This window comes from Cynoglossus semilaevis, chromosome 4 (assembly GCF_000523025.1).
Source record: "Cynoglossus semilaevis isolate Cse_v1.0 chromosome 4, Cse_v1.0, whole genome shotgun sequence".
Classification (NCBI taxonomy): Eukaryota; Metazoa; Chordata; class Actinopteri; order Pleuronectiformes; family Cynoglossidae; genus Cynoglossus; species Cynoglossus semilaevis.
Genome location: NC_024310.1, coordinates 11,362,678 through 11,384,556, shown reverse-complemented (window position 1 = coordinate 11,384,556; position 21,879 = coordinate 11,362,678). Strand labels below are relative to the sequence as shown.

General features: G+C 42.2%; 1 protein-coding gene across 2 annotated transcripts in view; it reads right to left on the bottom strand.

Moving 5' to 3' along the window:
* Positions 1-21,879, bottom strand: part of arhgap35a (Rho GTPase activating protein 35a) — a 54,434-nt gene that overhangs the window by 15,617 nt on the left and 16,938 nt on the right. Inside the window, exons 2-3 of one of the 2 annotated variants that reach the window (XM_008309156.3) lie at positions 18,394-18,438; positions 399-4,239 (exon numbers count right to left, since the gene is read on the bottom strand). In XM_008309156.3, the coding sequence (XP_008307378.1) occupies positions 399-4,127 (3,729 nt within the window). In that variant the 5' untranslated portion in view covers positions 4,128-4,239; positions 18,394-18,438. The remainder of the gene's footprint in view (positions 1-398; positions 4,240-18,393; positions 18,439-21,879) is intronic. The other variant, XM_008309155.3, reaches the window with a different exon arrangement.

The following is a 21,879-nucleotide window of genomic DNA, read 5'->3' as shown; positions in this document are numbered from 1 at the left end:
TATTCCACGCAGCGTGAGTAGATAACACATAACTGTGTTTAATGAGCATCTTTTCCTGCTCGATTACATTATATACTTTTTGGTGTAGAACTGCAGTATATGAAATCCGTCTCTTTCTTTTGATGATGTGGCTAGTTAACGGAGCTCCCACAGAGCAGTCGGGGAAGCAATTATGTTAGACAAGCTTTTGGGGGAACGCTTACTGTAAGAATGTGGCATTTTCACTGAGCTTTATGTTTTTCGTGAAGAGGAGTTAGACATAAAAGTGTAGGTTGCTCTGTTAATATTTTTTTCCCGACTGCAATTAGTCTCAATAGATATTTCTTATACAAAATATTATGCAATAAAATGACACATTTGAGCATTGCACCTTTAAACATATACACAAACCCACTGACCTTTGTATTTCTGCGCAGACTCTTGAGGATATTTCTCCTTTTGGGGTCTTCGTTCTCCTCTATGGAGTTGTCCTTTTGGGCTCCTCCATCTTCCTGGCTGGCCTTGGGTGGACCTCCCATCTCATCATCACTTCCTATAGAAAAGCTCGTTCTAAAACTGCTGAACTTGCCGAGCCTCTTGGATCTGTCCCGGTAAAGCTTAGGCTTTATCCCGTACGCAGACAACTTTCTCCTGCGCTCAAGTGAGCTGCTATCTGCTTCACTGTCTGACCCGTTCCCCCCAGCGCTACCGTTTGCCTGACCTTTGTTAGCATTGCGGATGGTGATGATCTTGCCCTGTGTGCTGTCGTGAGGGACCGAGTAAATGTTTTCTTCTTCTGTGAATCGTGGTTTCACAGCATCCATGGGCTCTGCATAGTCTGAGGGGTCATAGCCACCGTCACTGCCTGAAGCCCAGGTGACATTTTGGGGCAGGGAACGGCGATTGGTGCCGCCTTGCTGGTCAATGAATGAACCGAGATGTACCTTACGCACAGGCTTGGGTTTAACCTGAGGAGGAATCTTGTTGTTGAGCTTTTCAAAGGTGCTTAGTTCAGAAATGACAGAGAAGGTATCGCCTGTATCCAGATCCGACGTCTTAAAGCTCAACAGGTGGGAGCTTAGATTTCCGTCCTCCCTCAAGGTTGGGTATGGTGGTGATGGATCAATATCATCCTCTGAGTCCATAAGTATGTTGACCGGACTGGGAGAACCACAGCGAGGGCTAATGCTCTCGTTAGTACACGCCTCAGCCACGTGGTCATACATGTGTGTGGCTTCAACAATAGTGCGTTTCTCCACCACATCCTTAAGGAACGGCTGAAAAAGATCGATCTTGTGAAGCCCCCCTACGACCCCGCCATGTCCACAAATCACTGTGTTAAACCTAGCATCTATTTCATGGGCCAGTTCTTCTCCCTGATTCACTTGCTCCTTAGCAGAATCTGAGTCTGACAGTTCCATCTGACTCTCCCCTACAGCGAGCAACTGAATCGGGATGATGTCTTGAACTTCACACAGGAAAGCACACAAAGTTTCCAGAGAAGCCTTACGGCGAGCAGAATAAACAGCAATGTATCCATGGACCAGCCCGGTTTTTCGTAGAGAGAATGTGGAATGGAAAGAGAGTAGTGACAGCTCAATACTCTGCCTCTGACCTCCAATACTGAGATCCAGCAGAACAGAGGTGCCACTGCTGAGAGAGGAAACAGGGCGACAATGCTGGGGTAACAAAAATGGAGCAAGAAGTTGGTCTAGGTCATACGTGTCTCCACACATCATGCATATGACTATCTTCAGGTTGGTCTCTAGGCCTGACTGGGATTGAGTGTCTCTTAGGGATGTTGACGGAGGTAAGGGAGGTGAGCTGCTCCCTATGCTCCTCCTTGTTTCTAAGACGCCTTTGAGCAGCTGGTTGATCTGCTTTTCACTGACATTGCGTGTATATCCCATACCTGGAGAAGCGGGCTCTAGGTACGCACTCTGCAGCTTTCCAGCCACTTGCTGCCCATGTTGAATGAGAGTCTGAGCCGTTTCACCCCCTATGTCCCCTATTGATCCCACACCCCTCTTGGTGACCAGAAGCAGGGATAGTGGGAGTTGGGCAAGGCTGTTTTCCCTTTCCCTCCTGCTTATTGTTGACTCCCTTAGCTTTTCTATACTCTCAACAACATAGGACAGTGATTCCTTAGAATTGTACAAACACAGGCAGCCATGAGGTGTAAATGTTGGTGTGTGAAACGAATTCACTGGCAGACGTACATTTCCCTCAATAGGACGCAGGGTTAACTCGTACAGTTTGCCGTCTAACACGTACCGGTCATCACTGGTGCATAAGGCTCTGATCTCATTTGCCATTTCTCTGGCTAGGCCATCTTTTCCTAGTATGACAAGGTTTATTCGTTCAGCCCTCCCCCCATCCAGCCTTGTCAAGTCTGATGATGGGTAGCGAGTTGGGAATCTAGATGCTAATATTTGTTCTAGTTTACTGTCCACACAGTGAGGGCTGTTAGGGCATGTGTCCTTTGTGGGGTGATAGACGAAGTGAATGTGTTTTAATACCAGAGCGTCCCTTTCTGCCTGCAGCTTCTGCAGAGCTTTAAACCTCTGTTCTTCACCCAACAGCTCCTGGATGGCTCCCATTTTCTCCTTACTCGGCTTAGCATCCACTTCCAGCTCATAAAAGAGCTCAGAGTATTCAAGAAGAAGTTCCTGAAAGTCCTCTTTGGCTCTGTCAATGATTTCCTTCTGGTGTTTGTTGTATATATCCAGATACTCCACCTCATCCAGCCACTGGTAGAAGTCTTCATTCATGATGAAACTCCTGGCTTCTTCCCAGGGTTTCCCTGGTGTAATGAAAGGAGAGACACTCAGCTTCTCCTTAAATTCCCATCTCATCTCAGCCCGTTTGCGCTCATTCCTTAGGTGTTCAAGGTGCATCTCATAGATATTTTCAGCTGTAGGGGTTTCCAAAAGGTCCTGGGGGATTCGATCATCCTCCAAGTTATCAATATGAGGTGTGGTCTCCCAGGGTGTGTCATCTAACACTACAAACCACTGGGAGAAATCTCTCTTTGTCTCCAGGACCTTCTGAACTCCAGACCAGCTGAGGTGGTCTATTTCATCCAACTCTGGTATCAGTATGGACAGAGCCTGTGGTAGAGTAGCTAGATAGGCCTTTCGGCGTTTCTCTATATGGTCTTGTTTAAGCCTGTGCACGTGCTGTTGGAAAAGCTTCTTGGCTTTAGGTGTACCCTCAAGGAATACGTACTCCTTGTATTCAGGGACAGACTGCATGCGGTGGCTTACAACAAGCCATGACTCATTATGGTTTTTCACTATCCTGTTGACCAGCCACTCGTAGCGGTCTTTGGCTGAGGCAATTTGTTGACTCTGTTGTTTCAGAGCTTCAAAGTAAGGAATAATTTTAGGTTTTCCCCTACTCTTGTCGATCAGCTGAACCAGTGTGAGAAAAGCTAGGTCTACGTTGACGTTTGAACGTGCTGAGGTTTCTACCACTTGCAGATTTTTCTTGGCTAGCGCAAATGTGTGTGAGTCTTTGATATAGCGCTCCACTCCTTCATCACATTTGGTAAGAACAACTACCAAAGGTTTCTTGGTTTTAGCAAGCTGGTTGTACAGGTTTGTCACAAACTTCATCTGGTCCTCAAAACTACGGTTCATACCCCGGCTAACGTCCACGCAGAGTAGGAAGCCATCCGCCAGTAACTTGCCTTCGGGCATCTGTTTTTGCTCGAAGTCCTGCTCTAGCCCAAGCTGATCAGTGCAAAAGTACATCAGCTTCTCAGCTGAAGCCAGCTTTAAGGAAGCAGCCCTCTTAATGTAAGGCTGAAGGGCAGTGCTCCTGTGGGGCTGGAAGGTCTGATCATCTATAAACTCTGTCTGCTCTACCACATTTATACGGCATTCTGGCCCCTCCTCCATTGTCCGACCTGCCTCTCCCCAGAAGAGGAAGTGGTCATTGTTCACCACACGTCCCCCAAAGTCACTTGTGCTGAGAACCGAGGTATGGTCCAGGTGGAAGTCATCCGCACTTGGTCGAACAAAGCGGTTACACAGGCATGACTTGCCCACTCCACATTGGCCTTTCTCCTTCTCCGTGCCGGACAGCCCAACCACAACCAGGTTGTAGGTGGGAGTCCGGACATCTTGCTTTTTGGCCATCATCATCGCTGGCAGAGGCTCATCCTGCCATGTCGGCCGCTATCTCTAAGGGGAGGAGGAGGCTGCCAAAGAAGAAGGGTTTCCATGCAAGAAGAGCTCAGTGGGCTGGAGACAGATCCTGCAAGACAGAGATAAAGGGAGAAAAGAAATTTAATAACTAAAATAGATACAAAAAATACATCACATTACATTTCAATAAAAGACTGTTTTCTTCCCATATCAAGATTTGTATTTGGTCTTTTGCTTTCAACAATGTTATTATTAATACAGTAGTCCCTCGCTATTTCGCGGTTCATCTTTCGCGGATTCACGACTTTGCGGGTTTTTGAAAACTGTATATATAAAATATACTGTATCCCGGATTTGGATCTGCAAGAGATGTCACAGGAATGGGACGACGATATGGTTCGATCGGTCCAATTTTGCAACAAAATCAACGATGGTGTGACTGCCTACAAGCTACTCTTTGACTGGAAAAAGAAGCAGCGGAAGCATCTGACGATCACAATGTTTTTGCAGAATCCCAAACAAGAGCCGGTTCCTGCTACTACTATGGCTACACCTTCGGAAACCGTGGAAGAGGTGCCCCAAGAAATGGCACCACCCTCTGGAGATACGTAAAATCAATCATCGGCTGCACAGTAAAAGTCACCATCATCATTTGAATGCGCATAAATATGGCGTCACTACTTTGCGGAAATTCAGTTCTCGGGGCAGGCCTTGGAACCTAGCTACTGCGATAAACGAGGGACCACTGTATTTTCATTCATTCTATTTCTTTGCTGTGTTATTTGGGGGTTACTGTAATGCTGCACCTTATTAAACATAGCTGTAGCTTTGTTTATTCTCAATTAACAAATAAAAAAAATAAAAATAACAAAAAGTTGGGTGACACCACAGCAGCAGCGCTCAAAGATTTTTCTCCACATTTTAATGACCAACTCTGTGTTTTGGCTACTTATCTCACATCTAACATTGTGGTTATTCATCTCACTGCCAGCAGCAGAGAAATAAAATTGTGTAGCTTTTTATCATTCTGAAAAATAGATGCAGAAAATCCTGCAGAAAAACATTAGGCACAAAAAGGGCCTGATCCACCAAATGAAAGAGCTACACAGGGAAATATAGATAATTGATACACAGCTGAAGGTACTAACTTTTGGTAGTTAATGAAGTTACCAACAAGAAAAGGAATTTGAAGGGGATTGTCTGTCGGCTGACTCATCACCACCAAAACACCTTCCCAAAGTTTCACACTAAATAAAACTGGAGCAACAGAAATAGAACTTTACCCTGAAACAGACACAAAGTCACTGATCTGTGTCTATATAATTCATGACATGAGTAAATCAATGACACAACCCCCCAGTACTGAAGGACAGCCAGAACACGGAGTATGCAGAACTGGACAGCCCGGCCCGTCCATGTCGTAACTGAAGTGTTAATGTAGTGAACAACCACTTCTAATCTTGAAAAGCTCATCTGAAAGGAAGTAAAAAAAAAAAGTCAACAAAGCAGCCGTCTAGTTTGTCAGAAGTGTGGATGTGTGACTCTTCAGACCTGCTCCACCAGTGGGTTTTTCAGTGAAAAGGATTTGTGTAAAAAGAAAGGCTTTTTTTTTTCCACTTTGACGCACAATACAAGAAGTACCACACAGGTACTACTCATAAGAGTCCTGATTTACAAGAAAGTCACTTATTGATAAAATTCTCAAAAAACAATTATTACGCTATAAATTTGCACTACGCACCAAGCCTCGGATTGGGTGTTATTGGCAAAAAACATTCTTTTTTATAATAATAACAATTATTCATGGCATTTTGTCAATAACAATTAATATGACGATTAATAGATTGCAATTACAATTGCATGTTTCTGACTCCAAATCGGTTACCCCGTGTTCTAAATTGATACTTACAAATCAGCAGTCATGCTAGCTTCTTTATTTGAATAGGTTAAAATAGTAAGATATGATTGGTGACTAATCAGCCATGTTCGAAATGTGTAAAAAAATGTATTGATAACCCTAGTGACTGTATCTCAGGTCCACTGTTGACATTAGTTGTTGGAAACCCATCTTTTCCACAAGATGGAGTGACAGCACGTCTCTCTTTCCATTTACAGGTCCCAGTGTGGAGAAGTTTGACACCTCTGGCGCTTTATGGCTGTGTTTCAAGTGACTACAGTAAATGAGTGCTGTGTGCTTGCCTACGACAGTGAGAATGTGTCGCACAGAAATACGTCATCATCACGCATAGGTTTGCCAACTCCCTTCTCACCTCAAAGGAAAGATTTTTATGATTCTACATAAGGGAGATTAAGGGAGTTTAAAGAGATAAAGAGCGTTCGGGTCAGTAGATAAACAGCTGACCCGTGTCTTGACCTTTTCGTGTTTTTGACACAACAGTCAGTCTCGACTACAATCAGCCACAATAGCAGCCCATGAAAACACAAATAAGATATCTATCCTTTTGATCATCATTTGATTTGACACCGATTTCATCAATGTGGAGTGAAATGCCTTGACATGCTGGGAAAACTGAGCGAATAAATCACCTGGAGAGCTGACAGAGGGCGTTCATAAACAGAGGAGGAGGAACATCATTCAGCAGATATTTATAATTTATATATTAACTTTGCCGACAAAGGATTTATCCAACACGACATCCTGGTGATCTTTGTGTGAAATATGCCATCTTAGTGATGGGTTGTGCGACTGCCTGGATTAAATAAAGTCAAACACTCCCAAAGTCCCTGTGGTGCTCGAGGCAAGGCAGGCGGAAGACTCGCACAGATGCAACACTAACATCTGCTCCAACGACTCCACCTTATCTTTTTCTAAGAATGTTGCTATGTGTGCAATGTATGTGAATCTACAAGTCTGCACACATTTTCTGACACACTACTAAACAGTCTGCAATAAAAAGTTCAGACTAGGTGTGTGTGTGTGTGTGTGTGTGTGTGTGTGTAGATAAGAAACAGGTGGCGTATCGAAATTTAAAGTTAGAGGGACAGTAGCGTGGCAGGTTTGTCTTTCAGCGTGGACACGCTGGCGGCAGGTGTGTGTGTGTGGCAATCTTACAGCTCAGGATTCAAGCCTAAGTGATGTGAGGACCCAGTTGTTTCATTATCGTCCACTGCAGCCGATGATAATGAAGAATAAATGCCTCTTGAGACTGATATGGTCAACTCAAACTGACAAACACAATCATTTGACAACACAGCTGCACAATTCAGCCCAAATTAACAGCTTGCCATTTGGCTTTTTATGCGCACCAATTTTTACACAATAAAGCTTGATGTATGAGGAATCGACTTTCTCGTTCGTCTGTGCTTGACAAGTCTCAGTGCAGCAGTGTTTTCGCAGACTTTCCCAAATCACCCCGAGGCCTTGCGTCTGCTGCGCATGTCCAGCCACATACCATTGTCTCGGGGCCCAAGGCTGTTTCGGGCTGAGGCAGAGATAGCTTAGGGCCTGCGTTGTATCTGCCTCTGACCCTGAATCATGAGGGCAACAGAAATGGAGAGGGAATGTGCGTGAGGGAGCGAGAGAGACACATCGAGAAAGAGAGGGAGGAGGAGATGATGGAAGGGCTTCAAAAAAGGAAACTCTACGGAGGAGCAGGGGTGAGAAATTAGTGCAAACCATCAGAATGGGAATGAGAGGGAAGAATGGACGTGAGGGTTAAAGGAGAGGGGTCAGTGGCCTGGGCCATGTGAGCAACACATTGCAACCCCCCCCCCCTTCAGGGAAGAGGAGCAGGGTGGAGTGTAGCCTGAGCGACTTGGCCTGATGAGCTGATAGGATGCCTCTGTAGTGGACCTGAGTGCTGCCTGGAGCTCATAATGAGGCGACAGCGCGTGAAGTTCATCACAACACGTGTTACAAAGGGCATCAGTAAGGAGGCTATGGTCACTGGCCGTGAACAGAAACCATGTCTTCACAGGGAGGCTGCATTCCTTTCATTACAAGGTTGGGATGAGTTAGCAAAGGAGCACTGGCCTCCCCATTGGCCATTGGTACAGTGCATTAGGTCTGTATTTATATTAAAAAAAATTATATATATAAATATACATATAATATATATATATTTATATATACATATTATATATATATATATAAATATACATATATATGGCCATTAGTACAGGTCAAAGGTGCAAGTCTAGAGGTCTGAACAAGAAAATGTGACTCTTCATTATCAGGAAGCAATACATAAACCACAGTTTAAACATTTTAAAAAAAATAATCTTATCTAATTATAATAATCTAATTTATGAATAAATGCTACAAAGCGCCAATTTAAAAATACACCAAAAAAGAAGACAAGAGATCCCAGCAAGATTCTTGGCTGAATAGTATTATACAGCCAGGAAGGCTGGGATTTGACAGAAGCAGAGGTTATGAAATAGTCATGAAAGAGTTTGACGGTGATGATGACAGAAGGCTGAAGGGAAATTTTTTTTCCCTCTTTCTTGGTCTCCAAGTTAAAAGACCAACTCCTCAATGTCATTGCTTCGGTTCAGAAATGGAGTTCCTCTTCTTATTCTTCTTCTTCTTAACTCGTCCACTTTTCCCTTTTTGTCGCCGCACTCCTGCATATTCCGTCACCCACAACACAATTATAACGGTTCAAACTGACTGCAGCCCCTGACAAAGCCAGACCGGACCGCTACATTCAATCTTCTGCTCGAGGAGTGCACTCGGCGCCAGTTGACTACGCCTTAGACTTCATTAGAAAGTTAGTGTGTTTCGCCTCAGCTCAGTTCCAGTTCTCTAGACACAGCTTAACTTTAGACCCTTTACTTTGTCCATCACCGAGAGGAGACCATGGGTCCAGCATGTTGTTTGACTGTTAACAAGCGGGACACGCCAACTTCCACAGTCGGAGCGCGGGAGTCTTAGAGGGAGAATGTTTTAAATTCAACAGATCTGGGTTCACCTCTTTATGCCTTGTGCACACTGCAAAGACATTACAGGGAAGGCAGAAAAGGCAGACAAGACATCTCAATTCAACTGCCAGGAGGGTGTTACATTATTGTGAATAGTGAAGGCAGAGCAGCAACTGAGCTTTGAATAGAACGAGAGAGAGTAGAAGAGGCAGAGAAACGCACACAGGAGAATTTATAAGTACAGACGGTTGGTTTGTAGAAGTGTCAACAGGAGAGGTTAGATCGAGTGGAGGTTATGGGAATTTTAATGGGAATGTGGTTAAAATTAGTTTACATCTGGGTAGCTTAACAAATCAGCTTAAAAAAATCTATCAATAATAACAATTACAACAGCCATATATCCCAACACTCACCCATAAATATATCACACATAGACAGCGTCCTACAAACACTACATTAAGTGCACTTCACAGTGAAGTGCCTTGTGTTTTCGCCGTTCGGCTCCTCCACATACGCGCTACATCCATCCATAACCTTCCTGAACAGGAAATATAAATTTCCTCACCATTTCTATCCACGGCAAGTGTGCACACACCGGCAGAAAACATAAACACTGCAATCAGGCGACTGCTAATGCATTTCACGTGTGGTGAAGCAGAACAAATGCACCGACCAAACCTCACATGGAGCTCCAACATGAATAAAATATTATTATTAAGGCAGGATTCAGGATCTTTTTTTTCTGTGAAATCTACAGCACAGAATGTCCTAAAGCAATGACAAATAGTGGAAGGTGGGCTACTACAGGGGGGCTCAGCAGAGCAAAAAAACAACAACATGAAAACAATTCAATATTTTCTTGAAATGTTTTATACAGTGGAGGAAATGCACGTATTTGTGACATTTATACAGTTTGAAGGTAGCTAGAGTTTTTAACAAACAATGTTTAACAAAGTGGAGATTTGCAGCTATAGCTTTGCATGTGTTGTCCAGTGGGGGCACTGCAGTAAATACTTTGGAGCCAACATCTTTTTGGGATTCTAATAACAGCGCCGTACATTAAGAAAACAACATTGACTTTATTAGAAACCTCTGTCAGCCGTCATATCACCAGAGGAAATTCTCTAAAAGACACAGAACCGATTAATTTATAAGTAACTCCATGAACAGACGGTGGAAATAAGGACAATTTTGATTCTTTGGTCCTAGATTTACTGATCCTTTCCCCATCCTTCCAGTTGGCTGGCGGACCTGTGTGTGATCTGACGACGACAAGCACACGATCATAGGGAAAAAGAAGCTGGGATATCACATCCCCTCACAGCTTCTCTATCACATTCAACATTTGCATTCAGGCTCCCACTGTTGTGCTGACACAAACACATATACAGTACAGGAACGGAGCCAGTGATTAGTGATCCTGAATCCTGTAGTACTGCACACTATTACACACAAAACACACCACGGAGTGCAAATGTATCGCCGCACTACTGAGACGTAGCATTGCACCAGGATATGAGCTGCAAATTCACTTCCTCCCTTCGCCTGGCACTGCAGAGATAGAGGGCCAGCCGCTGATAGACCCCCCGAGGAGAACAGCAAATGGGCAGACATAGGGAGGAAGGATGCAGTGTCACGGCAGAAAATAATACACAGGAGGAACAAAGGCATAACCAACGACGCAACAGTTGGCACCGGTCTAAGAATAAGACAGAGGAAGAGCGCTGGAAAGACCGCGGTCAGGGCCTGGACCTTTCTTTACTTTAACTGAACAGCTGAAGGACGCAAAGGAAGAAGAATAGACGAGACCAATGAAGAATGAATGTCTATGAATTTAAAGTTGATTTGACGAGGGATACGGAGACCAAGGGAGGCAGAGGAGAAGCACGTTAGTGTGAGTTAACCTTAAGAGTAACAGAAGGCCTCACCGATAGCACAGTTAAATATAATCTGCTGGAAAGGTGTGTGATGACGGCCAGAAATCTGAACTCTGACAACAGAAATCTGCACACGCATTAAACCAGGGGTGTCAAACTCATTTTGGTTCAGGGGCCACATATGGCCTGATTAGCTGCCAAGTGAGCCGGACCAGTACAATCTTAGCATAGCAGTCCATGTTTTCCTGCAAATTAGTGCCAGTATATTAGATGATATAACATGACAAAACACCATGAAAATGAACGTGCAGTTTTTCACTTTCAAAATCCATCAAGTGGGCTGGATTGGACATCGTAGCGGGACAGCTTTGGCCCGCATGTCCTATGTTGGACACCAGGTATGAACCATCTTGCTCATCATTTCTTCCACTGCCTCTGGGCCTTGTCTTGTTCTTTTCCAGATTTACCCAATCTTAGCATGCCCCTTCTTGCTCCCTCTCAGCCTCCTGCTCCAGCAACAGTAACTAACCTCGCAGCCCGGCCCCTGTCAGAACAGCAGACTGTCTGCCGGTGATGTTTCATGCATACATCTGATACCTATTCCTGTCAGAAGGCTTGAAAACTTCAGCACAAGTGTGTGCATACATTCAGACATCCGATACTGCAGACGAGGACTCCGAACCCGACGCGGTGCATCAGCGCAAACAAACAAAGAGCCGTAGCACAAAAGGGCTCTACACAAGTGGTGCACGTATACTAAACAGCAGAGCAGCTTAAAGACTGATGAGCCATGGAGGCACATAAACACAAACACAAACACATGTAGCCATTACGTAGTTAAACATGACAGCTTTTATAGCAGTCGAATGGGGGGGCGGGTCTTTTAGAGCAGCTGCTGATGTTCTACACAAATCAGCTGTCAAATCAAAGTGGTTTGAGATTTGATCGCAGCGTGGGATTAATACACTAAAAATCCCATTGAATAACAGTAAATATCTGGAACATATTGAAAATGCACTCTTTCAACATTTGTGTTGAAAGAGTGCATTTAATGATATTTTCCTACATTGCGGTAAATGGTAATGGCTTCCAGTTGAACCTTTTCTGTTTACAAATAAAATCAGACCACGCATAATGGATTTCCTCAATAAAAGGCCTCATAAACCAGATAAGTGAATGGTGAATAATAGCAGGAACAGTTACTGAATAAGACTTATTTTCTGAATGAATACAGTGGATAATGACAGAAAAGACTTGATTACACATGTATGGCATGCGACAGCTCCAAAGATTTCATATAATATGTATCGTAGCACCAGATACAGTAGGTCAAAACTATGATATCCCACCACATGGGCAATATTTTACTGTATTTCTAAATGAGATATAACACGGTACAACAATTTCTTATGTCGTATTGCAGGTGTCCTAGAAGACTCCCAAACCTTAGTAGTAGTATTAATACAACATGGACAGTAATGGTTACTTGTGTTTAGTGCAAAAATAAATATATATGAATAAGAAAAGTGCCAAACGTCAGTTACTTTGTTTTTTTAAACAGGCAAATTACACAGCAGTATTTTCCGGGTAAAACGTGAACCAGCATTCTCCCACTTTGCTGACGAAAACGATTCATTCTCCTTCTCGCGAACAGAATTGAAGACACTTACAAACACGCTGCCTAAGTCCTTCCATCTGGACGTCCTTGTATTATAGTTCCCCGTTGGCCCTTGGTGTAATCAGGTGCTATGATCTCTACAGGGAAATCTCACATTAACCAGAGATCACCCAAACTGTTCACTCGCTGACAGATGGTATTCGCAAACACACACACACACACACACACACACACACACACACACACACACACACAAACGGTCACCATTCAAAACCAACGCCATATGCTCCCACGCAGACAGAGCACATTCACATCACACACATCTGCTGAACTTGCCTGAGCTCGGATTAAACGTAACAACTTTATAGACACAGTTTTTTTAAGAAGCTGTTCTTTGTCCGTTTCTACTCCACAGAGAGAGAGAGAGAGAGAGATGGTAATGCACTGCTGAATCTGGACCAATTAAATTTGAAAGAGGAAGAAGAGTAAAGTTGGACTACAGAAGGGGAAATGAAAAATGCAACACCGTACAGTAATAGGAAGCAATTTTGCAATAATTAAAGTGTTGGCCTTCGGACTCTCAGCATCACACGATATGTAAACTTAACTTGTTTCGTTCTCGTGTCACAGGTTTTTAACACCTAACCCAGGCTGCGGCAACTTCATCACTGCCTTCCGGTAACACAGGAGGACAAATTAGTTAATAGGTGCCACCATCACTTTCACCTAAAGTCCGTCTCTGCTAGACGAAGGCCTAACGAAGCAACCCGCACTAATAAGACGTCCTCCCGAACGCTGTGATGCCAACTGCTGTTGACAGGCTCTCTGACAGTTAGGAACGCAGCGCACATTCAAACAATAACACCATCAGACAAAGTAAAGTTGTTGTGCAATTTACTTTCTCCTCTAGGTGGACACTCTGATAATGATCGACCAAACTGGTGACACACAAAAAAAACAAACACCTTGTAATAACACAATTGATTTAAAAACTACCAGCCGTTTTCTAAACGCTTTTGTTATTCGCAGACAAAGAGGCAAAGCTCTATTTTGTATTTTGACTAGCCTTGGAGAAAAGAAAAAGAACGAAGACAGTTAAACGCGATCCATAAATGCAATTTTTCAAAATAGAGATTCGGAACAAAAGCAAAACAAAAGTTTGTTGCTTGTGGGTGTCGCCAGGCAGCGAGGAAGCGCCTGGAATCGTAAGTGAGGCAGGGAAAGATCTTTTCCAGTGACATGAGACAGGAATGGGAGGGCTGGAGTGTTGGAGGTGGAGAGGAGGTGGTTAACACAAGAGGCTAATGATAAGTGCTCAGCAATTGTGGTGGGCTAATGGCCCACAGACAGGGCTACTTTATGATCACTCATCTGCGTTTCTCGCTGCCACCCTGACAAGCCTCAACATAAAGAAACAAGCCCCTGTTCAAAGGATGGGAAACCACTTTCCTTACTTCCTCGCCTGCCGCACTACCCACAGTCCCTTTTTACTACGTGGAAGTTTTGAGTTCACCTCAGTCCCCACTTATCAGATCTGCTCGGCTGCGTCTGAAAAACTCGAATCTTACGGTGGAAACAAAAGCGTTGCCTACGCGTTCAAACATACATCCACCCTGAATAACCCACCAGCTCAACTCTACACACCACGACAGAAGACAAGAGGGGCGGGTTAAAGCCCCAGAATGAAGTGTAGAACTGCTGCCAGAGCAGCATGAGTCACGGCGGAGAGGGAAAAAAAAGATAATGATACAATTGAAAACACCTGAACCTGCTACAGTGTCAATTAGAGATAATGTCTTTTTACTGGTTTCCACAGAAACCAACTGTTGGCGCAAACACAGATAGATGAAATGACCCTCTATCCTGCCTCCTCTTCTTTAACACTTTCTTCTTTTTTTTCCTTTCTGCATTTCTTTCCTCTCAGACCATGAGCTACACCCAAGACCAAACCGCTAGAAAGACACTCAAACACGTCAAACTGTTCTGCGTACGACTTCCTAAATTCTCTAAGCGCGGTCAACTCCATGACGGGCAGATGCCTGTGCACAGGTGTGGCGGAGAAGAGGTGATTAGGCCCAACTCCAATGGATTTCATTCTGTATGTACTATATGTGATATACGTCATCTTCTGCCACTGCTGTCACGGTACATGTGGATGCACCATCTCTGGAAGCTGACAGGCTGAAGGGGCAGACAGTCCAAGGGTTACGGGGTTATGCTAGGTCATCCATTTTAAAATCGGTCTCCAGACAGACACCAGAGCACCATTACAGCTCAAGACTTTGCCTTTCAGCAGTGAATTTGCCTGCAGCTGCAGCAGCATTACAGCCCAAGGACAAGCTCTGCCTGTCGAGGCTTTGTCCACTCTTCACAGTTAGAGAAGCAAGGTTCAGCTATTAGCATAGTGAGATTAACATTTTCCAGGGCTGGGGGATTTGGAAATGATGTCCTTGTGTGTAAATACAGCCCGAAAACTAAATCACAAACCTCTTTGTGCGGTCTTATTTGATTTTTTTTTTTTTTTGTGCATGCATAACAACTCTGACACTTGCACGTGGAATTGCTGTCGATGCACTTTTTACATTTTGTGGATATCACAATGGCAATTTGTTTTACAGCCATTCAAGATAATGTAGGACAAGGTGAAAATGTAGTGAGGCAGAGAAGGAAAGCTTGAACACAAATGACTTTACTGTTTTGTGTCTGCGCAAAGTCAGATTCGATGGAACAGACATCCACTGTGAAGATTTGAGTGGCCACAAACATGAACATGCAAAGTCATGTCAGCCCTGGTGGTTAAATGAGAATAAGAATTGACATCTACTTCTCATAACGTAAACAAATAATTGGTTGTCTGTGTCTGTCTGTATGTTCTAATTACTTAGTAACAATCTTGACGGATATTTACATAGAAAAAATAAATACTGTACACAGATACTTGCCAGCTACTTCTTATATAACTACTATATGAATTCATATGAATTACCTGAATTTCTAAAATAGTATCTGACCGAATCTGGCAACATTCAATATTCAAGGTAAAAGGGATTTAGGAGAGTTGCAAAAAAAAAAAAAAAAAAAAAAAGAGAAAAAAACAACAACAATAAAAACCCTTCTTTTATGTAATTTCCAGAAAGATTAATAAATCCCAAGGGATTAATACAGTTATATTTATCCATCCATCCATCCATCTATCGATCCATCATCTATCATCCATCCATCCAACCAGCCATCCATCTATCGATCCATCCATCCATCATCCATCTGTGTTTAAGAACTGTATGTGTCGAGTACTTATTAGATTATTAACAGTTTTACTTCAGTCTCACACAGAACCACAACTTTTGTCATATTTTTACAGAAAAACGTCATTTTTACACAAGCTCAACAACAAAGTATACAGTATATCTATGTATGTATTCTAAAGTCTTGCCTTGTGTTTCCATTCTTACCTCTGAGCTCTGTCCGTCTGTTTTACACAAAACTCTAGAGGGATGGGTTCCAAAATGTTAATGTCATTGATTTAACACATGTTTTGTATTTATTTCTGGGCTGGAGACATGGTGTCCCCACCTAGAGACCTTTGGCCTGACAGACAGAGAAATAGAGCTGTCACAAAGTCTGACTGTGCCAAAAGGCAGGTTGCAGAGATAATCAGACCGGAGGAGGGTAGGCTGCACTCTGCAATGTCTTCTGACCTGTGGTCACTTCGTCCTGCTCAATATTTGCCAAAGTTACCATTTGTACTAAATTATTGTCCTCGTGTTAACTGTTATGACCAAAGTTACCATTTGTACTAAATTATTATTTTGGAGCATTTTTTTTTAATTACTCGTGTCCTCGTGTTAACTGTTATGTCTGCATGCATTTAAAAACGCCAGAAAAGTCAATCAAGTTTGAAATGATATGTATTTGTCTGATTGTATGACAGGGAACTGGGGATGTCCCTTTCAAATGGCAAGTTCTCCTTTACTAGGAAATATATAGCTTCACATTTCTATTCACAGCATGCAGATTTCAACAGCCATACACAAACCAAAAAGTCGTAGTAGAGCACAGGTCGCATCGGAGCACAAACCTTAATCACTTATTTTAGCAATCTCAGTTTATAAAATGGGAATATAAGGTGGCGTTTTATTTCATGAATTATGGTACAAACTCTCTTTAACCCTCTAATATCTGAAAAAGCAAGGTCAATTAAAATTAAACTAAAGACACTTGGATACAGAAGCGCATGTTTTTCCATTTCCTTCTTTATTCTCTTACAAATCTCTACAGCTCCCTTTTTTTGTCGCATGTTTTTCCATTTCCTTCTTTATTCACAAAACTCTACAGCTCCCTTTTTTGTGTGTATCTTGTTCTCTCTGTCGAAATTTGAGTTAAGGGAAGAGAGAGTGGCAGAAAGAATCCAGTGGAGGAAGTATGAACTGGTCAACAACTTTCGTTTTTTTTTTTTTTTTAACACCTCAGGAGAAAAGGTACGCCTGGGTTTGCAGCCTGTGCAGATATGGTAAGAAAATAGTGACAAAATGACCTTGAGTGGTCATTGAAGCATGCAGCAGGGGACACAGCCGAACATTAAAATACGACAGAATATTCTTCAAGGGCAAGAGTGTCGGTAAAAGAAAGAGGAAGTAAATTAATTATGACAAAGCCCTGTTCCCATTGCACCCAGAAGACTTTTTCCCTTTCTCTAGAAGACCATTTTGTAAAGAAGAGAAATCATTAGACGGCACTTAGAAGTCGAAAAAAAAAAAAAGCAGATCTGAGTCACAAACTAAAACCTGTGACTACAACCATTTAATTGCAGAAAAAGGCTCTTTGAAGTTGGACCTCGCGGCCGCCGCAAACATTTCCCCCGACTTTACCAGTGTATAAACTGCATTGATTTGAAACATCGTACCTACATTTCAGTTTCCTGGCATTCAATAACCATTAAAATACCCTTCAGTGAATGTGGCACCGGGCAAGTAGCATCGACTGCCACTGGCTTCAATCCCACAATGCACTCCGATGTTTAACTTTTCAAGTGAGGCTCTGGCCTGCGTAGAAACAACCAGTGATTGGAGTTAAATCAGTTTTCTGGCACAATCAGTCGAGTATGATAACGATTCACTAAAATTAAATGAGAAAAACATAAAGAATTAAGCTCAGGAGAGAAGGCATTTAAACGCAATTTGACAGTTTGAGTACTGTTTAGATAAATCTTTGCTTGAGCCCATCACTTCATCTCCACATTAACTGGCCTGTCGGATTGTCTGTTTGCAGTGCTGCTCAACACAATGACATGTTTACCTCTAGTCAGATTCCCATTAAGATCCCTGAAGTGGGAGACAAGGACAGTGTGTGTGTGTGAGTCCCCGATGAAATAACACAATGCCTTGGTGTAGTTTTACCATTTGTTTTTGTGTATTTTAATACTGGAATGGCTCTGATTAGTGGAGACAATTAACATGTGGACATGATTAAGCTTATGGAAACAAAAAATTGAGTTTGCGAGTAAAAGGTTTTAACTGCGGACAAACCATGCAATAACTGTTACTACATCGTGCTCTTGTCGAATGTTTTCAAGTCGCTACGGTTTCCCAGACTGGAGGATCTGGAGCAGAGTAAGACCTGCAGGCATGAGCAGACGAAATCCTGGGATTTGACAGCGTTGGGATGCAGTGACGTGGTGCGAAAGGCAGCACTTCATCACTGCTGCCTTTCAGTCACATTTGACAGAGTATTACTGCGTTCTCTCAGCAGGAGCCACAGTGAGGGGGAAAGTTGACACACACGATTCACAGGAACATCCGAAATATATCACACAAACGCAAGGAACATCCGAAATATATCACACAAACAGAACGCCGACGTGGAATCGGTATCCTCCGAACCTCACCAGTGTATCGATGTCTGTATGCAGTGTCAGAGCCCCATTGTTTGCCTGGCGAACAAACAAATAAATAAAACTGTATGTCAATATAATTGTGAATTTTTTTTAAATAGAGCTGTCAAAATATTGCATTAATTTGGGAAAATAATCAGAATAAAAATGATGATCCACATATGGACATTTCCATGTTAAAAATGGCATCAATTGGATTAGTTACCAATGAAAACAGGTGGGAGACACACAACTACCTGTCGTTGTCTGTGTTTCTGTGTCAGAAATAAACAGAAAAAAGAAAATTTTAAGGAACGTTAATTTAGCTTGATGATTAATTATGATCATGACTAATTTTGATTAATCAAGATAAATTTACAGGTAAACGGTTAGTAATCAGTTTGAATTTTTTATTTTAAATTTTGAAAACACAGGCATATTTTATTGGCTTTAAAATGTCAATTTATCAAGCCAATAAAATAAACGGTTAACACCGCACTGCTGTATAGATTATTGGTGATGTCATCAACATGCATGTTTTGGAGTATTATTGGTCTCGTTAACAATGCACCATATATATGTGTATGTGCATATATGTGTATATATATACACATATATGCACCTATATACATACATATATACATACATATATACACATACATACATACATACACATATATACATACATAAATTTACATATATATATAGACACACATATACATATACTAAATGTGTTGTTTGTTTTTTTCATAATGACACTTAACCTGTAAGGCATGAAGCCGGCCCACTAGACACACACACTGCCAGGACTGTATTATGAATGTGTCCATGAGAAGATTCAGCTCCGGCTCTGACAGCTTTCTCTCAGAGCCAACCCTCACGCTCTTATCTACATGGACATATCTGGCACATGTCGGAACAGGAGCCACCTTCACTAACAGGCCATAGACACACACACACACACACACATCACTGCACTCACATAATTACACCTTCCATGTTTATGTGTGGTGCAATCACTCATCACAAACAGGTGCAAGGAAGTGGAGCCCGCAGACAACGGTATATAAACACTCAAACGTCCGCCGCGTGTTAACTAAATTACGACAAATTAAGATCTTAATAACCTTGCTGACAACAGTCGCCAAATTCAAACCACATTCATACAAAAACTCCACCCACACTCGTGGTGCTGTAGGGAACATACAGCGTGAAGACGGCACAAAGAGCCGGACCTGGGCTGTGACAACGCTCCTATTCATCACTGTGTCTCTGGAGAGTCCACATCGGTTCACAGTGACAGCAGTCAGCAGAGCAGAGCACGTGCTCACATGAACGACTGAACACACACGCACACACACACACACACATTCACATATACATAATATAAAGATCGCAGCCGCAAGAGAACTCATGTCAAAATCCACACCATTCAGACAAGGTTAGTTCTCCTTTTGTGTCCATGCATGTGTGTGTATCTGCGTGTGTGTGTGTGTATCTGTGTGTACTCCCGCCCTCGAAGCCACATATATTATTCATTTACATGCGAGCCCATGAAGGAAACATCTCTGGAAGCAGAGATAATGGGCTTCTTTATTTCAGTCCTTTGGTTGTGTGTGAATGAATGTGTGCGTGTGTGTTCTTATACAGTTGTCTGGAATAAAAAGAGCACGAGGAAAAAGAAAGGCGTAAGGAAAATATAGAAGGACCAACGCTAGGAAAAAAGAAACAGAAGTGACAATACAAATGCAAAATAAGGAAATGACAAAGGCGGAGCTTGAAGTGAGGTTTCTAGTTGACCTGTTTTTTATTTACTTTGCTTTATGTAGAATTCAACACATAATAATATTAACAAAAAAACACGGAAGATCTGCCATTGCAACCAAGCACAGATTCCTCAGCACTGATCCATCCCATGAGCACCAACAAGCCCATACTGCCAGCACCACAGTGGGCTTCAGTCTATCTACAGCAAAGTCTGTATCCATAGCGTTTGCAAAATGCAAACAGAGTATTGAACACACTCTGTTAAAAAAAAAAAAAAAGTACCACATTAGCATTTAAAAATTGTCTCACCATCCAATGTTGCTCTGCTGATAAATCACAGAGATTAGTCATCAGATGGAAGACATGAAATGGACGGGACGAAAAAGTTTGGCAGAGCAGTCAGGGATTTTTTTTTTTTTTTTTTGTTTAAGCCTCCAACTGAATCTACAGTATCTGTAACCCATTTGGGGAAATTACGGAATAAATCCAAGTTTAATCTATAGGGACAAACGGAAGAGATTCAGCCCAGCTGAAATTCACCGGTTTTGGACCAAAGTAGAAACCGACTCCGTTCTTCACAACTGCACAGACTTTAATTATATCCTCCATAATTAACAGTATATTAACAAGCTGAGGGAGTAAAATGATTAAGACAACAACTGTTGATTTCAGACACTATAATCACAACGGTTATTGGCAAATTCAACGAGCTGGAGCTAATTAAAGTTAATTAAGTTTGACTATGACGGAGTCTTGTCTCTATAATAAGCTCACGCTGCATGGCTGCACGTGCTTGTAGATCTTCAGTGGGTGGGTTTTTTATTATCACGTTTAAAAGAATTGCTTTTTCCCCCCCTCCATTTCTTTTATTAAAAGACCAACGTGGGGGAAATTTGGAACAAAGACAGGAAAACGAGCTGCGAAGTGGACAATTCTTAGAAAAGACAGATGGTAAGAAGGGAAGTTTGGAGAGTATACGGAATTATCAGCTATTATTTGAGTTGGTCATGTCTTTGTTTGACACTGTGTGTTTGTTTAAAGCTTATTTATATTTATGTAGAATAAGAAAACAGAACTGAAGTCGACATCAACATGAGAAATTTGGGTCTTTTACGTTTTACTGCAGTAGGGCTGTAATCTAACAATCAACTGGTCCATTTATTGGTCCATACGTTTTAGCTCCTCCTAATTTCAGATTGGTCAATTTTTTTGTTTATATATATATATATATATATACCCTGTTTCAAAGGTAACAAGAACACCCCCCTCTTGTTTGCACTATTTAGTATTAGCCCAATCCACAGACAGGTTGAATAACGTACTAGAAGGTCTGATTACAACCACACATTTACAGAATGGTCAATTTATCGTATTTTTGGCCTTTTTTTCCCAAGATTATCGATCGTACATCGTACCGAGCGCCAAATTGTCATACAAACACGACAATTTTCGTACACCTGCAACAAGATGAGCATTTAGGTTTAGGTGTCGGATTGAATGGTCTGTAGTTGTTTTCGATATCTGAGACGATTGTAAGTATCGAGCCATCCCTACTTTGAACCATATATATCCAATAGAATTCTATTAAACTTATATTCATGAAATAATAACTGGTCTGCCGCTATGAAAATGTGAGGAAATGGTGGCTTTATTGAGTAATATATTTGTGGTTTCTTTAAACCAAACTTTGTTCTTTTTTAAGTGGTAAGTCAGTTTAACCAGTGCTTGTTACTT